Consider the following 22,914-nt stretch of genomic DNA (forward strand, 5'->3'; position numbering starts at 1 on the left):
GAGGCGAAGCATTGTTTGCTATTCGGATTCGCTCCGTCTGCTAAAAGAAGAGGCTAACGATCTTTTTTCTTTTTGTATAGCATTTATTTTTTCTGCAATGGCACATTCCTTCAATTTGACATGACATCTTCCTCGGCTCTTCGATTCCAAAAAGACAAAAAACGGAATAAATTAAATGGAGAAAAGGAGAATCCGATAACGAATTGTTTGCAGTTATAGAGAGATTTGGAAGGCTTAGATAAAAGAGTGCGAGGAATAATCATGTTTTTTTTGTTTGATCAGAGGCTGAGATTTGGAGGTGAACGTTTTTCTTTTGTTTGGATGGCAATTCGCTTCGCATTTGGTGGAGGAAGGATCTAGTGTTTATTACCTCTGAGTTGAATCCGAATCGAATCATAAACAATGGTCCGAATCTCTTTTCCATGCAAGTTTATTTGATTTTCATGTTTGTTCGTCTTTTCCTGAATATCATTGCATGTTCTTTCGATTGTGGATTCTCTTTGTCGTGAATGAAGAAGCATCTTCAATTCAATGAGCTAATTAAAATCAAAATCAAAATCAATAAATATTATTTCTTATCATCTTTTTTTTCCCTGAATGTCGTTTGTTGATTTATTTTGGCATGCAAATTATTTATATTTGAATTATATTTGATGCTGTTTATTATTGTAAAACGTTCATTACGGGCACGTCCTTTGAAGAGATTACTGATTGTGTTCAAGTAAATCTTCCAGTTTCTAGCAGTAGAGCTGCATTTCTTTTTTCCTTGGTCGACAAGATTCTTAATAGATAGTAACATTGACGTTGTTATTTGACATTAATTATTGACAAGTAGCTTTGCTATAATTTGCTTAATGTTCCCATGCGGAGCGCAACCAAAGGAACCCATAAGTTTCCCGGGTTCTGTATTAGCATTCCTTTACTAGCCTTTGGGACGTAGCTAGGTTACTAAAACTAATGGCAGCTCAGAAAGGGTGAGCTATTCACATATTTAGCCCTGTTCTTTTGTCGAGAATGTTTTTTTTGCATTGAATTTCTGATTTCCAAGTCTCAAATTCAAATGGATAGTTGTGAGAAAATTGTTTGAGAGAATTTTAAGGTGAGATGCATAAAATCAAAGTTCTCTTAGTCACTCCAATGTGACATCAAGGTAGTTACGGAACCCACTGTTTAACCTATTTGCTGTACTTTGCATAAATACAACTTATTTTTATGTTTCATACTCTTTTATATTCTTTTTCCAAATCAGTATGCTGATGGCTTGGCATGGCCTTGCAGGCTGCTACGTCCGCTTTTATGGTTGGTTCAGAAGTTTGGGTGGAGGATCCAGATGATGCTTGGGTAGATGGGGAAGTCTTAGAAATTAACGGGGACGAGATTAAAGTAAAGCGTACATCAAATAAGACGGTGAGTTCTTGTTCTCAGGAATTTTTTATGTGTGCTATGTAGATCTTTCAGCACTACAACATATAGGCTTAGTTTGTTTTTACTGTGTAACATCTTCAAACCTCTTATGTATGTGCCGCGCAGACCACGCACAGACATTAGACTTCGCAGACCGTTTGTTTTTTAGAAGACAGAAGCTTTTCAAACGTCTGTGCGAGCTCTTCTTGGTACATAAATGGTTTTAGGTCTTCAAAGGTCTGCGAGAAAATTAAAATCATTTAAATCTATTTTAAAATTTATTTTAAAATATAGATTGATTTATTTTAAAATATAGATTGATTTATTTTAAAATATGGAAAAATTTATTTTAAAATATGGATTGATTTATTTTAAAATATGAAAAAATTTATTTTAAAATATGAATTGATTTATTTTAAAATATGGAAAAATTTATTTTAAAATATGGATTGATTTATTTTAAAATATGGATTGATTAATTTTAAAATATGGATTGATTTATTTTAAAATATAAAAAATTTTATTTTAAAATATGGATTGATTTATTATAAAATATGGAAAATTTTTATTTTAAAATATGGATTAATTTATTTTAAAATATGGATTGATTTATTTTAAAATATGGATTGATTTATTTTAAAATATGAATTGATTTATTTTAAAAAATTTATTATTGTAGTTGTATGGATTATTTAAATTTCAGTATTATAAAACTAAAATTATTTAAATTTCAGTATTGCAAAACTCTTTTAAGTTTAAAAAATCAGTTTATTTTAGCAGTCTACAGACGTTAAAAAACAAACAGTCTTCTTCTTGCAAACTGCAGACTTTTGGTCCACATCTTCTGCTGCAGATGTTTGCAGATGTGGCGCAGACTGTAGATTTTTTACCTCTTCAAAAACAACACCACCATAATGTTTAGATTATGAACCTGTATCATATCTTCATTTAACAATGCCTGTCATCTTTTCAACTCTAATTTTCCTTCACTGTATATGCTAGTTCACAAGAATAATTCCCTTTATTTTGTCTTTTTTTTAGTTATGAAATTAGTGTTTGAAAGATTTGTGGCTTTTGTTTCCTTTACTGTTATGTAGATTGTGGCCAAGACATCTAGCGCCCATCCGAAGGACCCTGAATTTTCTCCAACTGGTGTTGATGATATGACAAAGCTAGCATATTTGCATGAACCTGGGGTTTTGCAGAATTTAAAATGTCGATACGATGTTAATGAAATATATGTAAGTATTACCAGCTGGTTTGCATCCATTTTCATTTTTTGATTTGGTTCGAAGCAGACAGGGTTACTCACATTACCTGTTCCAGCATATTTCTCATATTGCTTGAATTATTATGTCTTTATGGTATTGTACTAGTCCAATACCATGTTTCATTATTGCAACCCTTTAGTATGGTTTATGATGGCTGTGTCAGTGTGTTGCTTTAATATGTTCTAGGGTTGTTTTATGTTTTCTAGAGGAATGTATTGTTGTGAGCAGCTAATGTTCTGGTGTTTATTCCAGACCTACACAGGAAGCATATTGATTGCTGTAAATCCTTTTCAAAGACTGCCACATTTATACAACCTTCAGGTGATGCAAAAGTACAAAGGGGTAGCCTTGGGTGAGCTCAGCCCACATCCATTTGCTATTGCAGATTCTGCCTATAGGTAGTCTTATCAATCATAAAATTCTTCTGCATTCTTGATGCACATCATTGATTTAAAAACTGTTGTGAACAGACAAATGATCAATGAATCCATTAGCCAAGCAATTTTGGTAAGTGGTGAAAGTGGAGCTGGTAAAACAGAGAGTACAAAGATGCTTATGCGCTATCTAGCCTATATGGGAGGGAAAGTTGACAATACAGAGGAGCGGTCTGTGGAGCAGAAGGTCTTGGAGGTAGCTCAAACTCCTTAACTTTCAGTTTTTATGTGAAATTGACAAATTTGATATTGCATTTTTGGATGTAAGCCTTCCCTTTCCTGGAAAACAATGTTGATTGAATAAAAGAAAGAATAATAATCTTTTTCCTAATTTGTTTTTTGCTTGTTACATTTGTAGTCTAATCCTGTTCTAGAAGCATTCGGCAATGCAAAGACTGTCAGAAACAATAATTCAAGGTTGGAAATCTATATTAAGAAATTTGGTTTATTCCTCATACATTGAGGAATTTTACTTTGAGGGTCTTGTTTTAAATGATGAAAGACTGCCCCTGATTGAACATGATGAAATTGCAGCCGCTTTGGCAAGTTTGTGGAACTTCAGTTTGATCATAGGGGAAGAATTTCTGGAGCTGCAATAAGAACTTATTTGCTCGAACGATCTCGTGTTTGCCAAGTGTCTGATCCAGAGAGAAATTATCATTGCTTTTATATGCTTTGTGCTGCACCAAAAGAGGTAATGGTGTCTCCTCTGGGTTTTCTGCATTTGTCCTGTTCTCGCCTATGCTTTTTCAGTTCATTTAGATATGGTTTTCCTCAGAAAAAATGATTCCTCAATAATTGGATTTGATTATTCTTTTCAACAGAAATGTAGCGTAGAAGTGTAGGGATGGTCTTGAAGTTGCTTAAATTAGGTCTTTAGTAACTTAGCTTTCAGCACTTCAAGCTCTGTGGGCTGGGTTATCAAATTGTGGTCATTTTATCTGAAGATTTCTTTCAATATCGAAATATGTTATAGATTCACAAATATGGCTAATGCAGTATGAGAATAAAACTATTTGGGCCCTTGTGATAAAAGTTTTGTATCGACAACATCAAGACATCATTTTTGCCTATGTTTATCGGTTTTTTGTTACCCAAGAGGCATCTAAGCCTTTTCTGGTTTTATTCCTTATACATGTTACCAGGATGTTGATAAGTACAAATTGGGAAATCCAAAATCTTTTCGTTACTTAAACCAGTCAAATTGCATTGCGCTGGATGCTATAAATGATGCTGAAGAGTATGTTGCAACTAGGAGAGCTATGGGTGTGGTTGGGATGAATCAGGAAGAGCAGGTAAGTGTCTCGATAATTAGTTTAGTTGGAGTTATCTAACTTCATTCTTATTTTCATTTTAAATATCTTCCCGAGTGGTATTATCTCAGGATGCAATATTTCGAGTTGTGGCTGGAATTCTACATTTAGGAAATGTTGAGTTTGCTAAGGGAAAAGAAATAGATTCTTCTCAGCCTAAGGATGATAAATCTCGGTCCCATCTGAAAAATGCTGCAGAACTTTTCATGTAATTTTTCATTACTACTGTCCTTATGTGTAGATGTTAATGGAAAAACTCTAACATGCCTTTGTTGTTTAGGTGTGATGAGAAGGCTCTTGAAGAGTCCTTATGTAAACGTGTTTTTGTCACTCGTGATGAGACAATTACAAAAGCGCTGGATCCAGATGCTGCAGCTCTCAGTAGGGATGCTTTGGCCAAAATTGTTTATTCAAAATTATTTGACTGGTAACTTTCAGTCTACCAAAGAGATTCATTCCGGAGAGAGACAGACTCAACACATCATATCTGTAGTTTTTCTCTTAGTACTTTGCACTCTGGTTTCCTCAGGCTTGTGGAGAAGATAAATGTTGCTATCGGTCAGGATTCAGACTCAAAATTCTTGATCGGTGTTCTTGATATTTATGGATTTGAGAGTTTCAAGACAAACAGGTGCTTAACCGGTATGCTTTGTTTTTGTCATTTAGGTAAATCAGCTTTTTGTGACATCCCTGTATCTTTTCCACAGTGGGATGTCTATTTAGGGGAATTCAAGATTTTAAGGCCATGATCCGTTGAAATTCCTAACGAATTATGGTGGTCTCTATTTCTAATTAACTCTGTAGGTCTTGGCTAGTGTGACAACTACCTTTTCTTTTTCTTTTTGGATGATTGCAGCGTTTCATGAATTTTGAAGTTCATTATGCCTGCATGGTCTGTCTATTTTCAAGCTATACAATGTGCACAACCGTTTACCATATTTCATAGTTTGACACTGTTAACATTTACATGATTTTTAAATTTTCACCGCATGCAGTTTCGAGCAATTCTGTATCAATTTGACAAATGAAAAGCTACAACAGCATTTTAATCAGGTTTATGCATTATATTGGTGCTAGTGTCTTTAGGAATTTTCATCTTTTAAGCTTTTACAACTATTCTTAACATGACTGATATTGTCATTTGCCAGCATGTTTTTAAGATGGAGCAGGAGGAATATGAAAGAGAAAAAATTGACTGGAGTTATATAGAATTTGTTGATAATCAAGATATTCTTGATCTTATTGAAAAGGTATGTCACCACTTCTTCCATATTAGTTTAGTTTTTCACCAGAAATCCTTCTTCTTCTATAATATTTTGTGTTTGTTTTTGTGTGGAATAGGTCTGTGTTTTGAATAATTAAAAAATTGCTGAATAAATTTGTGCATTTAGTTATTGATCTTTGTTTATTTCATAATATTTTTTAAAAAAAATTATTTCATAATATAGTGTATTTAAGTAGTTGATTTTGATCCTCAAACACATGATTTTTGGATGTAAAGTGTATTTTTTCAAGTCATGTGGGTGTTCTTTTCTGAAATTTTGACAATGATTGATTGGCTACAATTAGTATTTTTTTATGTAATCATTGGGATGCATTGATAATTGTAGAAAATAGAGAATTTTCAATGGAGAACTTTTATCTACTAATGTTTATTTTTCTCCTTACAGAAACCCGGTGGCATCATAGCTCTTCTTGATGAGGCTTGGTAGGTATTAGAATGCATATTAATGATGATCACCATTTTTCTTATTTTAAGAAATAAACTTGGAGTTTCTAGTTTAATTTCTTTGGCTTCAATCACCCTGTGAAATTGTGACAATAACTTCTTTTATTTCCATAGCATGTTTCCCAGATCAACGCATGAGACGTTTGCTCAAAAGCTTTATCAGACTTTTAAAGACAATAAACGCTTCAGTAAACCTAAGTTGTCACGCACTGACTTCACCATTTGTCATTATGCTGGTGATGTAAGTATCTTTGTTATTCCAGGACATCCTTTCAGAGGCTCTTAAATAGCAAGATAAAAAGATAAGTCAATGTGTTAAACTTGACAGCTAACACATGTCTAAATTGGTTAACATTTAAACCCTATTAGCTAATTCTACTCAAATTATGTGTAAGAATCCATGTTTTAATAAATGTGGAATCGCCTAAGGACCTTGGCTCAGGAAACTGAACAAAAGCTAAACTGGAACTGTTTTCTTTTCCTGCTCTGTTAGAACTTAAATTGGTTAAATTGGACTTGAGTAAATCTAAATTGGTCTCATTCTTCACTAGAAATAGTCCAACTGTGATTCTCATATGTACTTCCATTAAATCAACTTAATATTCAGTGTGAATGAATTTCTGCTACAGGTGACTTACCAGACCGACCTCTTCCTGGACAAGAACAAAGATTATGTTGTTCCAGAGCATCAAGCCTTACTGGCTGCTTCAAAATGCTCTTTTGTTTCAAGCTTGTTTCCTCCTTTACCTGAGGAATCTTCCAAATCATCGAAGTTTTCTTCAATAGGTTCTGCCTTCAAGGTCTGTTTCAGCTTTTGTGTGTATGTTAGAGGCAGATTATATTCTTCATCTATTTTTGTTCATTTTGACACATACCATGTGCTTTACACAGCAACAACTCCAATCTTTGCTGGAAACTTTGAATTCCACTGAACCACACTATGTTCGTTGTGTAAAGCCTAATAATGTTCTTAAGCCAGCAATATTTGAAAACAATAATGTACTACAACAACTTCGATGTGGGGTAAGTTTTGGTGTTTTGATCAGTACTTTTGATGGTAAGCAGCCTGTTTGTAAGTCCATTTATGATGGTTTTGATACATGTTTGATTCTAGGGAGTGATGGAGGCAATTAGAATTAGTTGTGCTGGATTTCCCTCCCGAAAGCAGTTTCATGAATTTATAGACCGGTTTGCCATATTGGCTCCAGAGGTTCGAAGCAAGAGGTAGCTTTTCCATGATTGTCTCTTGCAGTGAAAAAATTATTACATTTTATTCTTTAGAATTATGTAACTAGAATTCATGAGTTACGTGTGAGGTGTTACTTATTCTGTGGTAGCAGTGATAAGATCGCTGCTTGCAAAAAGATTCTGGAGAAAAGCAACCTAGGTGGTTATCAGGTACATCATGTATTTATAAATTTTCTTAAAACTAAACTTTGAGACGGCTTTTGTCAATCTATTTATTTCTTAAGCAGTTCATATATATAATGCGTGTCCAAATTCCACATCTCTTGCTTGCTGTCTGATTGCATCAGTTTTTACATTTAGTGTATTTTGATTTGTTGCTGCCACAAGGCTCATGTATCATTTAATTTTGTTCTTACTAACTTTATGCGGTTGCAGATTGGTAAAACAAAAGTTTTTCTCAGAGCTGGTCAGATGGCCGAACTAGATGGTCAACGAGCTGAGATTTTGGGAAGATCATCAACGAAAATACAAAGAAAATGCTGTACATATATGTGCCGCAAAAAGTTTGTCTCATTGCGATCATCTGCCATACAAATTCAAGCTTTCTGTAGGGGTAACAAGAGTTTCATAGAAGTGCAGTTGTGATTGTTTCATTAGAAGGAATTGTTTCTGTGTATCAATTGTCTTGTTTACTTTCCTTGTTGTTTTCTCTAACCTGCATGCAGGACAACTGGGGCGCCATCTATATGAGGGAATGAGAAGAGAAGCTGCTAGTCTGAATATTCAAAAATATACTCGCAGGTTTATAAAAAGGAAATCATACAAGAATTTGTGGTTCTCAGCTGTTTCCATTCAGGCAAGTTTGCGTGCGCTGAGTGCCCGTAATGAGCTTCGGTTCAGGAAGCAGACTCTGGCTGCAATTGTAATTCAGGTAAAGATATAAATCTATTTTAATCAATGAAACATCAATAGATGATAGTTTTCTTTTTATTTCCTTTTTACTCTTTATCTTTCTAAGAATTCAACCGCGTGTAATAGTTTACTAGGCTTTAGAAATAGTATGTTTTATAGAATACGTTATTGGGAAATAAACGAGTAAACAAGTAATTTCCCTATAACCAGATTAGTAAGAATGCGAAATAAAAGCGGAAAAATAATACCCGAAAATTGATAACGGAGTTAAGCCAATTGTGCTTACGTCTCCGGACTGCTGCAAATCTTTTACTAAGAGAGAAAATTTACAAGTGTTTACAAAACACTCACTACTCACAAGAAACTCTCTAGTATTGTGAGAAAGAAATGATTTGGGATTTGGGATGATTTTGAAGCTAAATGAGCTAGAGTATTTATAGTTGAAACTTAAGGACTAATATTTGAAAATACCCTAAAGTGCATTGACTAAAGTGAATTTACCCATTCCTATTTTCAACAAACATCTACCAAACTTTGAAAAACATTTTTCAAAGAAACATTTATCAAACTTTGAAAAACATTTTTCAAAGTTGGTTGCCAAACTTTGAAACTAACTTTTAACGATCTCCCACTTGAAGACTGATTTTAATCTGTCTTCACACCTCGATCAATGCAGCAGTATTTCTGGTCTTGTTATTCTAGAATGCCAACTGAAGCTGAACACAACTTCAGTTTGTCCGTAGTCACCGTCTTTGTTAACATGTCTGCCGGATTTTGAGCTTCACTAATCTTTTCAAGTTTCAAAATCCCATCTTCCAGAAGAGATCGGATAAAATGATATCTCAATTGTATGTGCTTCGTCCTGGAATGAAAAGACGAATTCTTTGCTAGATGGATAACACTTTGATTGTCGCAATACAAGACATTGTTTTCTTGTTTCTTGCCTAACTCTTCCAAGAAACTTTGGAGTCAAACCATCTCCTTGCTGGCTTCCGTAACAGCGACATATTCTGCTTCAGTTGTGGAGAGAGCAACTATCTTCTGTAGTTGAGAAACTCAATTCACTGCAGTTCCTCCTAGAGTATAGACATACCTTGTAGTGCTCCTTCTGATGTCAATATTTCCGGCTAAGTCAGCATCTACATAACCTGTCATTATCGTATCTCCACCTTTGAAACAAAGTGCTTTGTTTGTAGTACCCCGCAGATATCTGAGGATCCATTTGACTGCTTCCCAGTGTACCTTGCCCAGATTATTCATGTACCTGCTAACAACTCCCACTGCTTGAGCAATATCTGGTCTGGTACAAATCATGACATACATTAGACTTCCAATTGCTGAGGCATACGACACATTCACCATATGTGCACGTTCTTCCTCCATCTTGGTGACTGTTCTTTGGAGAGTCTAAAATGAACACCTAAAGGTGTACTTACTGGTTTAGCATCTTGCATGTTGAACCTGGAGAGTACTTTGTTGATGTACTCAGCCTGTGATAACATCAAAGTACCCGACTTTGTGTCTCTCTTGATCCTCATCCCAAAAATCTACTTTGCAGCGCCCAGATCCTTCATAGCAAACTGCTTCGACAATTTTTTCTTCAAGTGTATAATCTCTTGCATGTTTAAGCCTGCAACGAGCATGTCATCAACGTACAACAATAAAATAATGAAGCTATTGTCGAACCTCTTGATGTAGCAACAATGATATGTTTGGCATCTGGTAAAACCACTGCTACCCATGAAGCTATCAAACTTCTTGTACCACTGTCTAAGAGCTTGTTTTAAACCATACAAGCTCTTCTTCAACCTGCATACCAGGTTTTTCTTGCCTACCTCTATGAAGCCTTCTGACTGCCTCATATAGATTTCTTCCTTCAAATCATCATGAAGGAAAGCTCTCTTTACATCTAACTGCTCAAGATGTAAATTATCTGCAGTTACAATTTGCAATACCAGTCTGATTGTAGACAGCTTCACGACTGGAGAAAAAATTTCATTATAGTCAATACCTTCTTTTTGTTGAAAACCTTTGACAACCAATCTCGCTTTGTAGCGTTTGCTCCCATCGTGCTCTTCCTTGATCCTGTAAATCCACTTGTTGTGGAGCGCTTTCTTGCCTGGTGGTAATTCAGCTAATTCCTACGTCTGATTTGACATAAGCGAGTCCATCTCATCTTTCATGGAAGACTCCCACTTGACTGAATCCTCCACTTGCATTGCTTCATCATAGCACTCTGGTTCACCATTGTCAGTCAGCAATAAGTAGTGCAAAGAAGGAGAATACCGTTGGGTTGGTTTAGGAATTCTGGAGGAGCGTCTCAGTTCTGGTGTGCCTGGTTCTTCTTGAACTGCTTTAGGATTGATCTGAACATCATATTTAGAAATCTCCTCGAACTCAGCAAATTCCTTTGTTTCAGCTTCGGTGTTTGAGCTACTTGATTCTATGGTTGATTTGTCTTTGTACATCACATTCTCATTGAAAATAACATCTTTGCTTCTGATGATCTTCCGATTTTCATAGTCCCAAAACCGATAACTGAACTTATCACCGCCATAACCAACAAAGACACATTTGTTGGACTTAGCATCAAGTTTACTTCTTTCAACAGAGTCTATGTGTACATAAGAAATACAACCAAACACTCTTAAGTGTGAAAGGTTTATTTCTTTCTTGCTCCAAACTTCCTCTGATATTCTGCCATCCAAAGGAACTGAGGGCCCACGGTTGATCAGGTAAGCTGCAGTGTTGATAGCTTCAGCCCATAGAAATTTGGGTAATTCGGCATGTATCCTCATGCTTCTGGCACGTTCATTCAGAGTTTTATTCATGCGCTCTGCTACGCAATTCTACTGCGGTGTCATGGGAACTGTTATCTCCATCCTGATCCCATTGTTTGCGCAGAAATCTATGAATCTACGATTTCTGTACTCTCCTCCATTGTCAGACCTCAACCGCTTAACTTTCAGACCAGTCTCATTTTCCACCACGACCTTCCATTTTCTGAAGGTATCAAAGACTTCTGATTTCTTCTTCAGAAAATAAACCCACATCTTCCTTGTAGAATCATCGATGAAGGTGACATAATATAATGAGCCTCCAAGAGATGGAACTGGAGATGATCCCCATACATCAGTATGAACCAACTCTAACTTTTCAGCCTTGGGTGTCTTACCAATCTTTGCAAAGCTGACTTTCTTTTGTTTGCCAAAGATGCAATCCTTGCATAGTCCGACATCTACATTCTTTAGATCCGACAGCTTCTCTTTTGACAAAAGTGTCTTCATCCCTTTCTCGCTCATATGACCAAACCTTTGGTGCCATAGGTTTGATTTTCCATCAACGCCTGCTGCAGCAATGATATTCTATAAGTTTGAGGTTACATAGAGAGTACCACTCTTCTTACCACGAGCAATGACGAGTGCTCATTTGGTAATCTTCCATTCACAGCCTGAAAAGGTTGTACTATAACCTTCTCCATCAAATTGTCCTACAGAAATCAGATTTCTTTTGAGGCCAGGAATATGTCTCACTTCTTTCAGCGTCCAGGTGGTCTGGTTTGGCAACTTTAGTAGGATGTCTCATTTTCCGACTATCTTCAAGATTTCATTATCAGCTAGATGAACCTTCCCAAAATCACCACTGACATAGTTCTTCATGATTTCTCGGCATGTGGTGGAGTGGAAAGATGCCCCTGAATCCAAGATCCATGATTCAATCGGACTGTTGGCGCTTAGAATCATGACATCACATGTCTCCTCTGTCACGTTGACAGACTCCTGTGCGCCGGTATCTTTCTTCAGTGCTCGGCAGTCTCTTTTAAAGTGACCATTCTTGCCACAATTATAATAGGTAAAATCTTTCTTTCCTGTTCTTGATTTTTCCCTTTTGGATTTGGATCTGCCACGATTTGAATTTCTTTCTGAAATTCTCCTTCAGGACTCCGTGTGCAAGGCTAAGGAGGTTGATGCTTCACACGATTCTCTCCGTCGAATTTCTTCACTCAATACCAGATCCCGTAAAATGTCGAATTTTAATTTGTTGTTTCCTGACGAGCTGCTGACTGCTGTAACAGTAGCATTCCAACTGTCTGATAGAGATGATAAGAGAATTAAAGCTGGAACTTCATCATCGAATTCAATTTCTACTGAACTCAACTGGGTTGTGATTGTGTTGAGTTCATTTAGGTGTTGAGCCACTGATGCCCCTTCTGCCATCCGCAAATTGAATAATCACTTCATCAAATGAACTTTGTTTGAGGCTGATGGCTTCTCATACATACTGGAGAGAGCCGCCATAAGACCCGCCGTGGTCTTTTCCTTTGCTATGTTGAAAGCAACATTGCGGGACAACGTCAGTCGGATAACTCCGAGGGCTTGTCTGTCGAGAAGAGCACAGTCTTCATTCTTCATGTGCTTTGGTTGTTTTCCTGAGAGAGGTCGATATAGATTTTTCTGGTACAGAAAATCTTCAATATGCATCTTCCAAAAGCCAAAGTCCGCACCATCGAACTTTTCAATTTTCACCTTCCCTTCGTCTGCAGCCATCGCTCCCACTCGAATCTTGCTTCGTTTGGATCGTTTCTGACAATTCTTGCGAACCACCGTGTATTAGAACACCTCCGTCGACAAATTCGTATCGCTGACAAAATTTTTACTATTCACGAAATTCACTATTTACGTGAATAGTAATGAATAGTAACCTCGCAAAAATTGACAAAATTTACAACCAAAAGCTCTGATTACCAGTTGTTGGAAAATAAACGAGTAAACAAGTAATTTCCCTATAACCAGATTAGTAAGAATGCAAAATAAAAGCGGAAAAATAATACCCGAAAATTGATAACAGAGTTCAGCCAATTGTGCTTACGTCTCCGGACTGCTGCAGATCTTTTACTAAGAGAGAAAATTTACAGGTGTTTACAAAACACTCACTACTCACAAGAAATTCTCTAGTATTGGGAGAAAGAAATGATATGAGATTTGGGATTTGAGATTTGAAGCTAAATGAGCTAGGGTATTTATAGTTGAAACCTAGGGACTAATATTTAAAAATACCTTAAAGTACAATGACTAAAGTAAATTTATCCACTCATATTTTCAACAAACATCTATCAAACTTTGAAAAACATTTTTCAAAGAAATATTTACCAAACTTTAAAAAATATTTTTCAAAGTTAATTTCCTTCATTTTAGATCAAACTGTGCTGAGTTCATTCTCCTTTAGGGCCTATATTTTTCCTGTAAAATAAAATTAAAAGGGAAAAGAAGTCTAGTGTGTCCTCTGATTGGTAATAAAGATCCGAAGCAGTCTCTGGTGTGCCCTAGGTTGTAAAGAGTTATATTGCACACAAGAAGGTTCTAGGTTCAATTATTTCCGATGAAAGAAAATGGCTTAGTTGTGTTGCAATAAATATTGTTTCTGATTGGTAGTTTCCAGTTGTTATTTTTGTTATAATTTCCGCATTCTGAAGCCAAGTGAGTTCTTGTCTGCCTCAGAGTCAATGTCGACGAAAATTGGCCAATAGTCGTTACCGTGGGGTAAAGGAAGCAGCACTTATCATACAATGTGGCGTGAGAGCAAGCATTGCATGTGGAGAATTGCATCAGCTAAGAATGGTGATTTTGTGATTTCTCTATTTCTTTTATTCATTGAATTAGTTGAAGGCCGTGATCTTCTCTTTCACTGGTATGTGCTAAAAAAACATTTTTTTCAACACAATTTCTGCATAGATGATGATATCTCTAAATCAGACTATTTCCATGAGAATATTAATTATAGAAGAACAAAGGAGTATCTGGAGCCAACCCCTACTAACAGCCGTCTATTGAGAAATGGGATAATAATGCTATCATTTGATCTTATGTTGCTTGCATCAGTTGTATTATATATATCATCAGTTGTAATCTCAGTTTCTTTCCATTCCTGCCAAAGGAAAACTTTGTATCTGTTCGATGTGATCTTTTGATAGTCTCATCTATAAGGTGATAGTACATTGATTACCCTGTCTGTCTGCAGGCTGCCAAGGAAACTGGTGCACTCCAAGAAGCCAAGGAAAAGCTGGAACAGGAAGTTAAACAACTTAAGATGCAGGCTGCCAAGGACACTGGTGCATTCCAAGAAGCCAAGGAAAAGCTGGAACAGCAAGTTAAAGAACTTAAGATGCAGGCTGCCAAGGAAACTGGGGAATTCCAAGAAGCTAAGGAAAAGCTGGAACAGCAAGTTAAAGAACTTACAAGCAGCTTGCAGACAGAGAAACAACTGAGGGTAGGTCTTTTCATGATAATAGTAATGGCATTATAAGAAGCATACGGGTTTATAGTTTTTCCATATAGATGCAAGAATATCTCTCAATTCAATTATATCTTCAGTATATTTTTGGTAAAAAACTTGTGATAAACTATCATGTTAATTTCTTTATGGAGAATGGCTGATTGTTTCCATCCTATTAATTGTCTGGATGATTTTTTTTTCTTTCTTTTTGGGACTAAATTACAGTATCCTTTGGTTTGCTTATAGGGCCATGATAGCCGATGCATTTTCTTGGTATTATTAGAAGGCTACCATTAACGCCTACGTACAAGTTGCCTTTGGTTTATTTTGTCCATTTCTTAATTTTTTAAGTAAAACATGCAAGAAAGGATAACAACCGGAAGTAGAATTACTGCATTTTGTTTTTTCTTTTTTCTAACTGATTAATTATTACGGCAGGCTGACCTCAAGGAATCCAAAAATCAAGAAATTGCAAGGTTACAATCTGCTTTGGAGAAGACACAAGTTGAGTTGCAGCAAACAAAGGAATTGCAAACTGTAAGAAACATTGCTGATCAAGTTCCTGTGACTCAGGAGGTCTCTGTTACTAATGACGAATCGATGAATAAATCTGCTTCTGAAAATGAAGGGCTGAAAGTATTGTTAGACATTTGTTGCTTCTGAATAAGCCTTAGGTTTGACTAAAGGTTTCCTTTATGAAACTTGATTTTCAGGAAACAAAAGAATTGCCAATCAAGGAAGGTGAATCTGCAAGCAGCACTGCCGAACAAGTTACTGGGACTCAGGAGGTCCCTGTTATTAATGATGAATTGATGAAGAAACTTACAGCAGAAAATGATCAGTTGAAGGTATTGTTAGACATATTGTTTGAATAAAAGTTTCCTTGATATCATTTTTAAAATTGGTAATTTTGCATTTATGTTTCTTGAAATTTTGTTTGCCACAATGTCATTACAGAATCTGGTAAGTTCATTAGAACAGAAAATTGGTGAAACTGAGAAGAAATATGAAGAATCAAGCAAGCAGGCTATGGAGGCAGAGTCAAAGATAATTGAGCTAAAAACAGCAATGAAGAGGTTTATATGTTTGATGTTTATATCAGTATGAATGTTTGTCGATAGGGTTGTTCATTCTTTGACTGCAGCTGCTTTTCTTTTATCTGAATTATTCTGTATCTTTTAACAGGCTTGAAGAGAAGATTTTGGACATAGAAACTGACGATCAGGTTCTGCGAAAGCAAGCATTGATGAGTGCATCTAGTTCTAAAATGTCAGAGCCAGCTGCAGCATCTTCAGTAAGCTATGTTTAAACACACTGTTTTCCTTGAATTTTTTTTTCTGGTTCTGATTTTTTTTCATGTTTCTTTTTTTTTTCTTGATGTACTTTATCTTCACTTTGCAGCCTCAAGAAAATGATCAACAGGTAAGTGAAGAATGAGAGACTGTATAACTTTCTATTACCACCGTTTGTCTGATATATGAGCATATATACTTGATTCTTTGATGATTCCTTCATCTTGAGATGGAAAATTCTTTATTATAGGCACAAATGAGTCCCGGATCGTCAAAAATAAATTTTGGCAGAGAAGATAGTAAAACAGGAAAGCAAAAGGTATGAACGCGGATAATATGGTTTTCTCTTTTCTATTCTTTTTGTTCAAGTATTTGTATCACATGAAGTTTCTAGGGACTAAATTTATCACTTTTTCGCAGGAAAATGTAGATACTCTACTCGGATGTGTGTCACAAAATCTTGGATTCAGTCAAGAAAAGCCTGTAGCCGCATTTACATTATACAAATGCCTTCTCCATTGGAAATCATTTGAAGCAGAAAAGACAAGTATATTTGACCGTCTTATTGAGATGATTGGCTCTGCACTAGAGGTAACTTGTTTATTTCAAAAAGCTGATATTTAGTTTAATCTCAAATCCTTGTCATCAACATGGAGCTCAGACTTAGTATAATAAAAGCTATTGTGGAAAATGGCTATTTGTAGTTTGTTCAAATTACTTTTGCAAATTGCTTTGTATGTAGGAAGCTTAAGAAAGCTTGTTATATGTATTTGCTTTTTTCTTTCTTTCCTTATGAAAACGGATCAAAGATATTTCAAGTACCCTAGAGCTGTATTCAGAAAAAATGGGGTTACAAATTTTCTTCCCTAAAGAGAAAACACGTGTAGGAAAGGCAATATCATATTTGGTTTAATATAAGAGAAAATAACTAAAAGGTTAACACCCATTGAAATTTAAAAATTCTTGTTAGATGTTTCTGTTATCTAAGAACTCTTAAACTAGTTTTCATTTCATTATATTATTGCATTTTCCATTACTATATATATATATATATTTATTGTTTGCATGCAAACGCACACTTGCTGTTGGCTTTCTAGAACAAGAAATAAATAGAAAAATGTAATTAGCTTATAAGCCTTCATTATTTTTCTATTTTTTTATTTAGAAGATACAAAATATGCTTTTTTTACCTTGTTAGAAAGCAGTTATCTTGTTATAAAGAGTAGGAGGGATTATGATACTTTTCTCTTTTGTACGGACTTATGTCAGAACACTTTTAACTGAGTAATATGGAATTGTTCTCTTTGCTAGGGACTTGCATCAGAGATTACTTAACTGGTTCTTAAGTTACGTTTCACTGAACGGGAAGGTTTATTAAGCAACAGAAAAGATGAGAGTGAATAAATCAAATATAACATTCATTATTTCATGTGCTATTTTTCAGGAACAGGACACCAATGATCACATGGCTTATTGGCTATCGAACACCTGTTCATTGTTGTTTTTGCTTCAGCGTAGTTTGAAATCCTCTGGTGCAGACAAATCTGCTGCTGCAACATCAATATTTTCAAGGATGACCCAAGTATTAAGATAATTCATTTTCAATATGCCTGATTTGTTTGCATGTAGTACTTGTCATTTAAATATCTCTGGACTCTTCTTTAATTATCACAAGAAAAAAGAACGAAGGAAAGAACAAAAGAATTATGTTTCTTCTTTTAAAATATTGAGTTATGATCATTATCAACGTTTTGTTGAATGTCTAGAGCTTATGACACAAAATCATGTGACATGATGTTGTTCTTTCTCAGAGTTTTCGATCATCTTCTACCAATCTTCCAGTTGGTGTAATTCAACTGGTTGAGGCCAAGTATCCAGCTCTTCTTTTTAAGCAGCAGCTCACAGCATATGTAGAAAAGATCTTTGGAATCATTAGGGACAACCTGAAAAAGGACTTGTCACGACATATTTCTAATTGTATTCAGGTATAACCAGCAATGCTTTTCAGTAACTGAATCTTCCCAGAGATTTATTGTTTTAACTTTCAAAATTATGTCAGTCGATATATACAGTAGAAAGATTGTGGTATTTCTGAGGCTGATTTTCTGAACCATCTCCTTGCCTTGTATAGTGCCTTGCGCATTATAAGTTAGATGTGCTGAATTCCTTGAACTTGTTAGTCTGTGTGCTTTCTTGTAATAAACTGAAACTGAATGTCACAGTATTAATTAACTTCAACTTGCTATCACATATATTTTCAAAATTGCAGCTTATTTTCTGGTTCTGCACGTTTAAATTATGCTTGTGAACATCACAGCTTTTAGCCTTTTATTATTGGTTGCTCTATACATGTTAAATTATGACAATATCCTCTCTGCTGACTGCCCAGAATTTACTTCTTAAATGCTTGGTTTAGAATTCTCAGAGTGAATGAATTATTATTTGAGCGAAAAAAAAACCAACTTATTAGTTGTGTCTTAGCAAGTTTTGTATTGGTTGTTTGAATTGATCTCTAATTGTATGTGTGAAATTCGGTTAAAAGAAATATTTCACTGATTTTTCCATTCGATTAAAAAGAGTAAAAACACAACCTTTAAATAGGTTGTGTGTTCCGTAAACGAGAATTCTTAAACTACTTAGGTTTCTTGTTTCTTAAGACTTATCTATAAGGAAAAACGTAACCTTTAAATAGGTTGCGTGTTAAATAAACTAGAGTCCTTAAACTATTAGGTTTCTTGTTTCCTAAGACTCTTATCTACAAGGACTCTTATCACCTAAGAAAGTTAAAAATTGATTCTAAAAAAAGAATAATTAAGAATTAAAAAGACTTTACATGCTTCTAATCAAACAACAGAGTTAAAAAATAGGACCTTTAACACCAGCTTCTGTCTACACTCCTCCTCAAGTTGGGGTGTATATGTTATACAAACTCAGCTTGAACTTGAATTCATGGAAGCTGGTTATTTGGAGAGCTTCGGTGAGGATATCAACAAATTGTAGTTGAGTGGGAATGTAATTTAGTTGAACTACCCCTTTGTTGATCTTTTCTAAAGTGAAATGTCTCTCAATCTTCATATGATTGGTTTTATCATGGTGTATCGGATTTTTAGCAGTACTTATGGAAGATTAACTATCACTTAGCGATGCTTGAGATCAATTGTTTCTGAGATAGAAACCTTCTCGGTGAGATAATTATCCTTGCCTCTAATGGAAATATACATAAGAAATTGTGATCACTAATGATAGTTAAGGTCATTGAGTTTGTGACTGATTATAAGCATGGGTGAGGTGTTGATGATATTGGTTGATGAATGGTGCTCGAATCCATAATTAACTTTCAAGGAGGAGGTGTTGTGTGTCTCCATGCTATACTAGAGTTTAGAACCTAGCTCACCATGTAAATTTCAGTGAAAAGGAACATTTCACTGAATTTTCTATTCAACTAAAAAGTGGAAAAGCAGAGTCTTTAAATAGGTTGAGATAGATCGGCATTTATCAGAGAAAAAATAGAAAGGGATAATTTGCTTGACCTATGTTCCTAGCAACATATGGAAGATTTAAGGGGATGCCTAGACCAAGTTTTGAAGTACTGGTAGGCAAGCTAGGAATGATGATAATCTTCACCAGCTTGAGAGGAAGTATGGATAGTTTATCGACTTATCAATTTCCAGATTTTTATGAGATAATTTAAGGATAATATTAAGGGTATATGAAGCCCTTAAACTTCTAAACAAAAATAAATTAAGTTCATGAACCATTTTTTTGTCTTAATTAAATCTTCAAATAGAGAGGTTGAATCAATTAAGCCCTTTGAATTGATAAATTGATTCAAGTAAATTTTGACTAATTTTAACTAGTAAGTCTAAACGGGTTTTTTCTAAATATTATTGTGACATGTCACATTATAGTTCTGCCATGTACCATTTGTAGAATTTAAAAAAATATATTTTTATAATTTTAAAATATATTTTAAAACCAACAATTAGTTGGTCTAGTGCGATGATGCAATAAATTTCTTAAGTAATGTCAAAAGTTTAAATTTTGACAATTGCGAATGGAACAAATTGGGTTAGGTGGGCCTTCCCCATAATGGACTTCTACAAAACCCGATCTGGATTAGTCATTCAATACATTGGTACCCGTAGTTAATTAAAAAAAATATTTTTAATTTTTTTAGAAATTTTAAAGAAAATTTTAAATAAAATAAAAAATGTAGAGAAATGTCGTGACAATACCATGATGTGACCTGTGAAATCATAAAAAAAACCCTTTAAATGTGACCAACAGCAAAGGATTGATGAAATTCTAAGATATAGAGGCTTAATTGGGTGTAAATATATTTAGTGGCTTAAGTGATATTTTTCAGAAGTTCGAAGGCTTTTTCTGGCACCAATTAGCCGATATTATTTTACTTTTATTACTCAGTATCATTTCTTGATTTCCTGCTTCCTAATTTCTAGTATTTTTCATATTCTAAGCACTAAAATGAGATAGTTTCTTGCATATAAATAACATAAAATTCCTTAATGAAAAATAACAAAAAGATTCTTCATGTTCTCCTTTATAAAGATTCTTTCTTCAGCATGCATTTGTGTATAATGCTAATTCTTTATTAATTTATAGAGACTCTTGAACTTGTTAAGCTTATTTCCCATTTTTTACATGATTCGGCCCCACCAGAAGAAATCATGCGCGGTATAAGTAGTTTGAATTGCTCTCTAAGGTGCATGCACTTGTGATTTGTGCAATGGTTTAGGATTATTTCCCAAAATGCCATTCTTGATTAATTTACTACGCTCTATGGATGAAAATAACTATTTTTTATCTTGGAATTGGAATTTCTTATGTTGATAATACATTACTCTATTGTCAGGTACCTATGGCTTCAAAAACATCTGAAGAATTTAAAGACGACACTTCTCCTGCCAGTCACTGGCAGAACATTATTGAATGCCTGAACCAAATGTCGAGCACATTAAAAGAAAATTTTGTGCGTAGTTTTCAGTTTTGATAATATTATAGTGGATTTTTCCATATCTTTCATGAACCACGAGCTTATGGTACAGTTTCTTTCTAGGTGCCCCCAATACTTGCTCAGAAGATTTTCACTCAAAATTTTGCATATATGAATGTACAGCTCTTTAATAGGTAAATCACTATTTCATATCTATTTTCTGTTATTGGAGATAATAAGTGTTACTTACAAATATTGATGTTATGATACAGCCTTCTTCGGCATCCAGAGTGCTGCACAGTTAGCAATGGGGAATATCTGAAGTCTGGCTTAGATGAATTGGAAAAATGGTGTGCCGAAACAAAAGAAGAGGTAATTTCTTTAGTTCTGACTAATGACTTGAAGTTCAAACAAGCCACCAACTAGAAGTTTTTAGTTGGGACTTGTTACACCTTATTGCATTTAAATTTCAAATTTAAGATTTCATGGTTGTCTTTGGTGATTCCTCAACCTACAGTATGCCGGCTCATCATGGGATGAACTTAAGCACACAAGGCAAGCAGTTGGATTCTTGGTATGTTTCTTCGGTTGTTCATATTACTAGGCTAGAATTTTGTTGCATCAAATTACTTCTACTCGGGGTTTGATCCATTTTTACATGTCAGTCTCATTTGATTCTGTTTTATATACATACATACATACATACATACATACATACATATATTATAAAAGTATCTTCTGTGCCTGGTAATTAATCACCACAGGGTAATTATGAGATTGCTTAATACTGTTCAATCCTTGTTCTGCTTTTTCCTTCCTTCACTAGTCATGCCAATTTAATTCGTTATGTTTAGTTGAAGTTATGGCTTTCGTAGGATATAAACTACCCTAAATCTCTTCTCAACTTTAAAATAAAGGAATTTCCATTTGTACATTGTGGAATCAACAACAGATAGTCTGTTCTTAGATTTCAAGGCTTGGCAAATATGGGATTAAAAAAACTAGTGTGAATGAATATGCTGGGGCTCATAGTGCAGTAATCAAGAATAAGTTCACCACACCTTAGTTTAAATCTACACTCTCCTATATACGCAATTTATCAAACAAGGAAAACTTGTCTGTAACTAACATCCTACAAAATTATAACTCATATATGATATGTGCAGACTATCATCTGATATGTATACACGATATTATCCGATATATAAATGTCCACCACAACTCAAACACACACATGATAACATTATCAAACAATTATATACTATCTATTTTGGGATATAAAACCTTGAAATTTTATATGTTGATTGAGTTTTAAAGAAACTGTTGGTCTCTTGGATCTTTTTGAATCTTGTTGGTTATCTCGAGACCTATAACAATTATTTTGTTGATTTCTATTTGCAAATATTTTGTTAGTTCTGGTACCTACCATTCCTTGCTCTTAGTTCATGCTGATTTTGTTATTACTCAGTTTTCGTTCATTTCTCCAATTTGAACAAGTGCACTTTTATATTGTATTGTCAGATTATGCCTGAGAAGTCGAAAATATCGTATGATGAAATAACAAATAACCTTTGCACCGTAAGTCTGTTTATCTCATTCTTTGGAATTTCAAAAGGCATAACACTAAAATTAGCTCATAACGTTTACTAATATCGTCATTTTGACTCATATTCTTTTTTTTAACATTTTGACCCCCAACATATTATTTTAGGAAAAAAAGGCCCCTAACATTTGAGTGAATATTGACTTTGGCCCTTCCATTTTTGTAGACCATTTTGGCTCCCAAAATTTTTATTTTAGGGTAAAAGGCCCCTATTTTGGAGTGTTAACTATTTGTTAACTAATGGTTTCCATACATAGATGGGTCTTTTTATCCTAAAATGAAACGTTGGGATCCAAAATGCTCAAAAAAGAAAAAGAATAGGGGTCAAAGTGAATATTTAGTCAAACATTGACACTGCCATTTCAAAACTATGCTTTATATATGCATCAATATTGCTCTGGCTTCTCTAACATTATCGTGTGTCCTAATTCACCAGATTCTGAGTGCTCAACAATTTTATAAAGTATGCACCCTTTACAATGAAGGCAACAACAATGAAGGCGTTTCATCAGATGTAAGTCTGCCAGATCAAATTAAGTGA

General features: G+C 34.7%; 1 protein-coding gene across 1 annotated transcript; it reads left to right on the plus strand.

Annotated features, from left to right (window-relative positions):
- Positions 1-1,266: 1,266 nt before the first annotated feature.
- Positions 1,267-22,914, plus strand: LOC120178348 (myosin-6-like). Its single transcript, XM_039184213.1, has 38 exons — positions 1,267-1,407; positions 2,502-2,645; positions 2,928-3,073; positions 3,146-3,305; positions 3,468-3,526; positions 3,644-3,803; positions 4,255-4,404; positions 4,494-4,630; positions 4,703-4,849; positions 4,952-5,053; positions 5,418-5,475; positions 5,571-5,672; positions 6,093-6,130; positions 6,266-6,392; positions 6,781-6,951; positions 7,043-7,174; positions 7,266-7,375; positions 7,489-7,549; positions 7,775-7,952; positions 8,065-8,270; positions 13,750-13,869; positions 14,270-14,518; positions 14,963-15,061; positions 15,098-15,160; positions 15,238-15,372; positions 15,482-15,600; positions 15,710-15,818; positions 15,926-15,946; positions 16,067-16,135; positions 16,237-16,407; positions 17,261-17,398; positions 17,607-17,801; positions 20,690-20,806; positions 20,894-20,964; positions 21,043-21,142; positions 21,288-21,344; positions 22,292-22,348; positions 22,810-22,914. Exons 1-38 carry the CDS (start codon positions 1,267-1,269, stop codon positions 22,912-22,914), a joined length of 4,524 nt encoding a protein of 1,507 aa, XP_039040144.1.

Source organism: Hibiscus syriacus, unplaced genomic scaffold (assembly GCF_006381635.1).
Source record: "Hibiscus syriacus cultivar Baekdansim isolate YM2019G1 unplaced genomic scaffold, ASM638163v2 tig00112347_pilon, whole genome shotgun sequence".
In the NCBI taxonomy this organism is placed as follows: Eukaryota; Viridiplantae; Streptophyta; class Magnoliopsida; order Malvales; family Malvaceae; genus Hibiscus; species Hibiscus syriacus.

What these genes read in the sequence shown, in the direction of transcription:
- LOC120178348 (XM_039184213.1), top strand. Translation starts at nt 1,267, where the DNA reads ATGGCCTTGCAGGCTGCTACGTCCGCTTTTATGGTTGGTTCAGAAGTT. An exon ending in TGGAGCAGAAGGTCTTGGAG is followed by an intron (nt 3,306 to 3,467) that starts GTAGCTCAAACT and finishes TTACATTTGTAG; the next exon opens with TCTAATCCTGTTCTAGAAGC. An exon ending in AGACAGAGAAACAACTGAGG is followed by an intron (nt 14,519 to 14,962) that starts GTAGGTCTTTTC and finishes TTATTACGGCAG; the next exon opens with GCTGACCTCAAGGAATCCAA.